The 9,325-nt window shown below is 29.7% G+C and overlaps 2 protein-coding genes across 2 annotated transcripts; one reads left to right on the top strand and one right to left on the bottom strand.

The window, feature by feature from the left end:
- Positions 1-627: 627 nt before the first annotated feature.
- LOC143577720 (protein FAR1-RELATED SEQUENCE 5-like) lies at positions 628-3,324 on the bottom strand. Its single transcript, XM_077061478.1, has 6 exons — positions 3,291-3,324; positions 2,627-2,878; positions 2,177-2,513; positions 1,777-1,999; positions 1,032-1,043; positions 628-939 (listed from the first exon to the last, which is right to left on the bottom strand). Exons 1-6 carry the CDS (start codon positions 3,322-3,324, stop codon positions 628-630), a joined length of 1,170 nt encoding a protein of 389 aa, XP_076917593.1.
- A 2,210-nt stretch (positions 3,325-5,534) lies between these two features.
- LOC143577721 (uncharacterized) lies at positions 5,535-6,763 on the top strand. The gene is made up of 2 exons (XM_077061479.1): positions 5,535-6,081; positions 6,381-6,763. The coding sequence occupies exons 1-2, from the start codon at positions 5,535-5,537 to the stop codon at positions 6,761-6,763; spliced, it is 930 nt and encodes a 309-aa protein (XP_076917594.1).
- The last annotated feature ends 2,562 nt before the right edge of the window (positions 6,764-9,325 follow it).

The raw sequence follows: 9,325 nt of genomic DNA on the forward strand, positions 1-9,325 counted from the left end.
CCGACATGGAGTTCAAGGAAGATGGGCATGAGATCATCAAGAAACAGGGAGTGATAAAGGCTGATAGGGTCTGATGATGTTAGCTTTTTATTTTCTTTTTTTTATCTTGTATGTTTGCATGTCTGATGATGATGATGGGGTGTAACTCCGCATGTTTTAAAAATATAAATAAATAAAAAGTTCATCTAAACGCTTGTCATACGCTTGTGAAACGCTTGTGTAAAAAAGTTAACTATAAAACCCACAATCTAGAAACAAATAACTAACTCTTGCTATCTAAAACAATCAATTACCTAAACTCTTAAAAAACGCTTCACTACGGCGGATTCATTGTTGCGGTTTCTGCTGCAGTGCGTTACAAGTTCTGCTGTTGTGGCCAGGTAGGTGACAAATTTGACACTCCCTATAACTCTTCCTAGAGCGCCTAATGGTTATCGCTTTCTTTGATTTAATTCTTTTGTGTAAGCCACGACCCTTGTTTCTTATTCCAGTAGGTACACAAACAGTAACTTCCGATGGTTGTTCAAAACCTAAAACAGCAGCAAATCTATCCCTTTTAGATGGAAGTACTCTTTCATACCGAGTTAAGTCTGCTTTTTCAATCATAAAATTCATCTCATCTCTAACTTAAATCAATTCATCAATATCTGCAACATAACTGTTGATAAGGTATTCACCGGCGTATTTTATTTCTCTAGAAATCTCTTTGATCTTCCTGTTCTGATCATTACCAAACTCAGACATTGGAACTGTTCTGATGTTCACCACAACCTCTTTCCTCCATCGATCATTTATATATCTTTTCAGGAATTTCTTGACTTGATACATATTCATGACGTAGAAAATATGCCGACACACCAAACCATACTGTTCAAATCTTTTGCAGGAGCATGTTGCAGTACACTCTTCACCAAACTCACCTTCCTTCTTAAACACAACCTAATAAATGTAAACGCTTATTAGACACTTGTTAATTAATTTGAGATTAAACAACTTTGAACTAAAAACGCTTACTAAACGCTCATACTTACCTCCAAAAAAAACTGGAACATATGCATTAAAATCCATTATTTTACACCTCAAAATGCCTCATTCTTCTTCACAAGAACTGAATTGTGAAACACCACCAACAATTTCATTAATTTCATCTTGAACATCAATAAAAATAGATCTTGTATATATCCTAACCACTTCCCTTTCAAGATAACTTCTGGTTTCTAACTACGGATACGTGTACCTACTATCATGATCACACCGTCTGCCATTGTATCTTTATATCTCCATACAAAAATCAAAATGGTTGAAAAACTCAACTAATGTTAACTGAGAATTTGTAGCTTGTCCAAAAAATTGGTTTTCACTCTCTGATCATTATGTTGTACGCATCAATTCGGACAAAGGTTCGTCTCTATAAAAAGCATGTATCCAATCAAATCTGATTTCATACATATCAGTAAGCCATTTATTCTTATCAAGCTCAAACTCAGCCATTATAGCCTGCCATTTTTCCTTAAATTCGAAAGAACTAATTGAATTCGTCCACACATTATTACATATCCTACTCTTAAAGTCTTCGTAGTTACAAAGATCAGCTCCCACCTATACAAAAATGTTAAAAGCTTATGAAACGCTCGTTACCAAAATATAAAAATCAAAAAAAATATGCAACGCTCATAAAACGCTCGCATATTAAGCATCAAAAAAGACTTTAACAGTTAAATCAAACACAGTTAAAGGTTACCTTGTCAGCAACTTTCTTCATTATATGCCACATACATAACCTATGCCTTGTATTTGAAACACAGATGCAATAGCTTGCTTCATAGCAGGGCCTTGATCAGTAACAACAACCTTCGGTGAACTACCAAACGACTTAAGTAACATTTGAAATAACCATGTATACAATTCAATAGTTTCGGAAGCTAATAATCCAGCACCGACAGTCACACTATGACAATGGTTATCAATTGCCGTGAACGGTACAAAAACCATCTTGTACCTGTACATGAAAAAACATATTCATACACACAAACTAATATGATTGAATATTATATTGAAACTGTATGGATCAATAACTTACTTGTTAGTCTTAAAAGTAGGATAAAAAGATATAATATCCCCAAATGCAAGATAATTACTCTTTGAAATCTCATAAGCTCAAAACACACGAATTAACTCACGATCATCATTGACATCATATTCAAAAGAATATTCAGATGAAAATGTTCTATTCGCACACAATCTCTGAGCAATCATCTCAGCATCATACTCTCCAATATAACAATTCAAACATTGTTTAAAATTCTTACAATCATCTTTAGTTGCACTTAATTTTTCAAAACCACCGTACTGTGTTCTCATAAGGTTAAACGCTTTAATAGGTCCCAGGTTCATATTAGACAGCTCATAAATAGCTTCCTTTTGGACATGTGTTAACTTCCTCGCAAAACGAACAAACTTCATATTAGAATCTGCTACCATTCTATGATTATGGCTTTCAAAAAAATCATGTACTTCAAAAATTACACCGTCAACAGATTTTAACTGAACATGTGCTCTACAACCACATCTAATTGTCGGCCTCTTCCTCCTTTTATAATATGGCTTCTTGATTCATTACAATCACCTTTTGAATCACAAATATTTGCTGGCTTGTGACCTTCTTTACAACATGTAAAATACTTGGTCTTTAGTACACCATCATGCAGGTAAGATCCACCTTTGCGAACCCCAAATCCAACTTTTTTAGCATATTCACTATAAAAATCAAATGCTTGATCAATTGACGAAAACATCATTCCTTTAACAGTTCTGTAAGAAGAAGCAACTTCAGGAATGATATCAACCCCTTGACCTTCAAACAAAACACTTGAATCATCTACACAAATATCAAATCAAACTGTTAACACCAAAAACATAATAAAGTAATCCAAACGCGCTCATAACATGCTCATTTCATAAAATACATAAACTACACGCTCAAAACACACTCATATTATTGAATCAACCATTTTAACAATCCTAATATTAACACGCTCATATTCTATAATATTATAATCAGTCATATTAACACGCTCATGATACACTCATATTATTGAATCGACCATTTTAACAATCCTAATATTAACACACTCATATTCCATTATATTATAATCAGTCATATTAACACACATATGATACGCTCATAGTTTAAACACCAAAAATCAACCATGTTAAAACACTACTAGTATGAACACGCTCACTAACTAAACTAATCAGTTATAATGTGATTCTAATAGAAACTAACATACATGTTACTGCCACGATTGTAAACACAGTATACATCTACTGTTGATTAGTTAAAACAAAGAAAAAACTTACATTCACGATCGTCTTCAATTTCAAAACCCTAAATCACAAAATCGATTGAAAAACTGGTTCGTGTACTCAAGAGAGCTCAATTGATAGTTTTCGGTACAAAAATTGTTTCGTAAATAAGAAACTGATTTTGATTAAGCTAAAAATGTGGATCGTAACCGTTTATACAAAAAAAATTACCAAATTTAGATTACGAATCAAAAAAGACAATCATACCATTCTCGCTTTTGCAACCTCTCGCAACTGAATCGAAAGTGTAGATCGACGCTCCCAGATCTCATGTACGGTTTTGTACGATAAGCATTTGCGTATTCCATCTTTTCTCTCTCTCTCTCCTCTCTCTCTCTCTCTCTATATATATATATATATATAGAAAAGAGTTTAAATAAGAATAAAGAGTCTCCTAATAATGGTAAGAACCAACAAATTTTTGACATTTGGCATTACAAATAATTGTGAAAGAACAATTCTAGGAAACTATGTCAGTTATAATGATTAAAGAGTAATTTTAGGAAACTATGTCGGTTATTGGTGATTTTAAATCTCAACCATTGATTCACATGATCTAATAGCTATGATTTATTCTTAGTCTTCCTAGAAAACTACTTATTTTTAGAAAAACACTCCCCCCCACACACACACTAGACGGGTGTCCACGCGAAGCAGCGAGAACACCAACCGTTGATAATGGATAGGTTTCAATTTTTAATGGTTATGTTTCGTTTATATGATCAAAAACCGCTACTAATTGTTTATTTAAAAACATCAAAACTGGATCGCAAACACAGTTACATAAATGCTAATTTTTTTAACTAAGAAAACTAAGGCGATATCATAGTCAAATTAAAAAGAATAAAATTCTCCTTTTCATGGTGTCGGTTTTAAAAAAAAAACTATTAACGTATGAAAAAATTATGACTGTTTAAAAGTTGTGGGTGGAAGTTGGGTTAAATGTGAAATTAAAAAGAATATATAGTTAAAAGTTAAAGGGCTAAGTTTGTAATTATTACTTAAATTTACAAAAGTTAATTAAAGTTGAGTCGACAATATTGTAACTATGTTTAAAGAATTGAAGTTTACTGTTTTACTTTTTTTTAATATGCTATGTAAGTTGTACCATTTTTTAATTAAGTTGTAAATTACTTAAAATTTAAGTGTTTTAATTTGCCCATTTGTTATGTATTATATATAGTATAGATATATGATTGATTTCTTTTGAAAACCACTTTGAGTTTTAAGAACTCGAAAGAACTCAACATAACATTTTTTTGCACGTATGTAATACGTAAGTGTAAGTAACGTAAAAAAATTACAGTATTTTTTACACACCGAATCGACTTATTAAACATGTGTAACTAACATTTAAACTTATGTAATCATCAAAAATCTTTATTATCTCTCATGATTCATTTTTTAATCAGATTTATTCTCAGCCACATATTTCATACTCATATAATTAAATGTGTGGTCTATTTTGAGTTCTTAAAGTTCGTACAACTCATCAAGGTTCTCAAAATATCCCTCGATATTGCTTAATCAATGGTATATATATTAAAAAGACAAAATGACAAAACACGTCCTTTATGTTTGCACGTTTTTTCAATGGTAGTCCTTTAGCAAACTTAATTTTAGAGAACATACTTGATGTTTCAAATCCCTATTAGGTTACGTCCTTTGGCACTAACCCAGTTAAAATTTTCCGTTAAATTTGATAATGTGCAAGACACATGAGGGTATTATTATAAATTTACAATAAATTTAATAATTTATAAAAGTATGTTTTTTTAACAATTTTACTTTAATAATTTTATGTATTAGGCATTGTTTTAAAATTATTAATTTTTATTTTTTATTTAAAAATTATATGAAAAAGTTGAAGGAAGATTAATGAAGGGTGATAGGCAGGGTATCAGAATCTTAAATTAATTAAACTAAGAAGTTGAGAATAAATAAGATTGTAACACGATAAGGACGGTGAAGGGAGTTAATTACTAAATAGTTAAATATCATAAAACAAACTATAGGGTAAATATCTTATCTTGTATATATATATATATATATATATGCACTGTTTGCAAATCATTTCATTTACATCCTCAATCTCCATCTCTCTCTCTCACGCCTAACAAAATTGAATTGAATTCAAAAAAATGTTATCTTTAAGCAACTCATTAAAAATGTTGTTTATCTCCGTGGGAGTTGTATCAATAGCCTTAAGGGCAAAATCATCAATATTTCCGGTGATGTATAAGTTCGCCTTTAACGACTTCCCTGTGATTTGGTCCATCATCACCTCCTGGCTGCAACCGCCATACGTCTATCTTGTCGCTAACGTCATCATCGTAGCCATCGTCATCTTCACTCACTTCCTACCTAATCACCTTTTAAATAATACTCAGTTTCAACATACTACTAATAATTATAATAATAATAAGAATAATAATAAAGCTGACTATTTTGACTCGAACACTCCTCCACCGCTACAACCCACGTCAGATCACTTTCATTTCAGTTTTAATGTAATGGACCATCCGGTAGTGGTTGGAGGTTCGGTGGATGGTGAGGATGACTTTAATGCAACGTGGAATATTAATACACCGCCGAGTGTCGTTGAGCCGCCTCCACCACCACCCGAGTTTAAGTTTCCGGTTGTGAAAGAGAAGCCGCTCGTGACATCCAGATTCGCTTATAATCCGGAACCGGATGAGAAAAACATTCCTGAAGGTAAATTTTATGTTATAACTACACCGCCCTCATTTTATTTTACATGATAGCAGCCGTCCATAAAACACTTAAATGACCGTTTGAAAAAAAAAGTCAAATATTTGAAACTTTTATGACAATAAATAGTGAAATTTTATTTGGACGGTTGTTTAAAACGGAGTGGGATTAATTATCATGTTATATGTATAGTTTGTCCTTTAATGAAACATATTATAAAATTTTCATATAATTTTTGGATGAATATGAATTTGTAATTGTTAGATTCAAACATATATATACGACCTGATAATATTCAACAGGTCCGGTAACGTTGAGAATGCTGAAGCCGAAGAAGCACGAGACGATGGATAGCACGTGGAAGATGATAACCAAGAGCGGTAGAAAATCGGACACGTTCGTGAACCTCTACCGTGATCCTCCATCCAAAGAGTCGACAAGGGCTGTGAGAAAATCAGAGACGTTCAAGGACCGTACGGTGTTTGGAAACCAGAATCAGCAACCAAAAACTAGGAAGCTAAAGATTGAGTTGACACCAAGTCATGAAGAGTTGAACCGACGCATTGAAGCGTTTATTAATAAATTTAATGATAATATGAGGTTACAAGGACAAGAGTCTCTAAACCTCTATGGTGACGGTCAGTCTGACGAGTCGCCTCCCAGAAAAAAGGTAACGAAGAAATAGTTATTATAAAAGTAATTATATACAGGAGTAACAGGATGAAATATTTAACTCATTTTATTAGTTATAAAGTGGATGGTGATGTAATGATGTTATAATATAATGGATATTAATTGTGATTTGAAGTTACAATTTGTTTATGGTTTGTACAAAGGTATGTGACTTAGATATTATTTTTTTAACTTGATGGGGTTATAAAGTTTATATAGAGGAAGTACGTTTAGCGCGCGCGCATATATATATATAAATAATTGATTTCTTTTGAGAACCACTTTAAGTTTTAAGAACTCGAAAGAGCTCAACTTAACAACTTTTTTTTAAATTTTTTTTACACATGTGTTATACGTAAGTGTAAGTAATGTACAAAAAAAATACCGTAGTTTTTTACACACCGAATCGACTTATTACACATGTGTAACTAAAGTTTAAACTTGTGTAATTATCAAAAATACTTATTCTCCCTCCTGATTAATTTTTTAATCAGATTTATTCTTAGCCACATATTTCATACTCATTTAATTAAATATGTGGTCCATATTGAGTTCTCAATGTTCTAACAACTCAAGAGGTTCTCAAATTATCTCTCATATATATATATATATATATTCTATAGGCTTAAATTCTGAAGAGAAATGATATTAGTACGAAAAATGAATATAAACAACTAATTTTTTTTAAGTTTTAAATATTTAAAAACAAATAAAAAATGTAAATGCAACAATAAATGCACCATCTCTCTCTTTAAATAATAAAACTAATATAAACATAATAAATCTCTCTCTAATTAATATATCTAACTAATTTATGTATAATATTTAAAAAGAAAAAAACATTAATTTAGTATTATTTTTTATTCACACCATCTTAATTTTATTCAACAAAAATACAACTTATTATAATACTATTTAATAATTTCTTTTCACTCAATTAATTAGCATATAAAAACATGTTTTTTAACAATAAATATCAAAACATAATATATTTTTTTTCAATTGATATGCCTATAAAAATTAGTGTCATAAATACTAATAAAAAAATATCATACAAATGTGTCCATTAAATATTGATAATAAATATACAACATACACAAAATTATATAACCTACACTTGTTTTGAGCAATAAAAATGTACAACATACAAAAAAAGCATACAACTTACATATGTAATTCGACATCAACAATTATAAAAACTACACAAACACACACATATCCTACACATGCATAGGCTATATGTTTTTCGTATGTAGGTTATATGTTTTCTTATTCTTAGAACAAATGTATGTTATATGTTTTTGTGTAGATTGTATCTTTTTTGCTAATATTTAATGCAAACACGTGTAAAATAGTTTTTTGTATTATTCGTCACAATGTAAGTATGTGTTGATGGATATTAATATATTGAGTTGGAAGAAATTGGTTTTTGATAGATATAAATTTTAATGTATGAATAAATTGTAATTGTGTAGAATAAAAATTCAAAAGACAAAATATAGGTTATAAAAATAAATGAGTTCTTAATATTTTTCAATTATAATAATTTGATTAGTTATTTTAATTAAATAGATAACTATTATGGTTTATTAGTTATAATAATTAAAGTTTGAGAATGAATTTATAGTTTTTTATTTATATTTAAGAATTTAAAACCTAAAACAAAACTAGTGGCTCATATTCATTTCTTGTATTTCTCGCAGTAATTTCATTTATTTCTTGAACCATACCACACACACACACACACACATATATATATATAGGACTGATAATTATTTAAGAACTTGAAGGAACCCTTAAAAAATAACGTTTTTTTATAAAAAAATTTGTATGTTAATATTATTTGAGTGTAGTTTTATCATTTGTATATCTATATTTACGATTAAAATTTTGAAAATTAGTTTTTATACATATCTATTTTTTGTATTACACATATGTAAATTTGTTAGTACATAAATTTATACATATGTAAACTTGTGAATTAATATATTTAATCAAATTTTTTTATATAAAGTATGATAAAACTACTCTTAACTAATGTTAATATATATATAAAAAAATTTAAAATGTTTAGTTGTGTAGAGTTCCTAAGAGTTCTTAACTTTTTTGGAGTTTTTAATGAAACCAACCCTATATAAATATATATATATATATATATATATATATATATATATATATATATATATATATATGTGTGTGTGTGTGTGTGTGTGTTTGTGTGTGTGTATGTGTGTTTGTGTTTGTTTCTTTCATTCAGTTAAATGATAATTGCTAGTTTAATATAAAAATATTTGTGAGTATATGGCACTATGACAAACTAAATTAAGTTAATTTCAAAAGGAGAAAATTGGAAGAAATAAAATCTTACATATAATATACATTTTATAAGAGGCAAATGAAAGTTATATATGTTGGTCTTCATGCCAATTTAAGTATACAACCTCATTTGTAACATAAAACATGGATATAAAAACATAACTAAACCGTTAATTTAACATAGACTTAAGGTTTTGGATTAATATGAGATTGTCGGCATAAAACCACCGGGTAATGACTATTGTCTATCACCGATATT

Source organism: Bidens hawaiensis, unplaced genomic scaffold (assembly GCF_021521415.1).
Source record: "Bidens hawaiensis isolate Kalapana, Puna unplaced genomic scaffold, B.hawaiensis_p1.1 tig00028782_1, whole genome shotgun sequence".
Taxonomy (NCBI): domain Eukaryota; kingdom Viridiplantae; phylum Streptophyta; class Magnoliopsida; order Asterales; family Asteraceae; genus Bidens; species Bidens hawaiensis.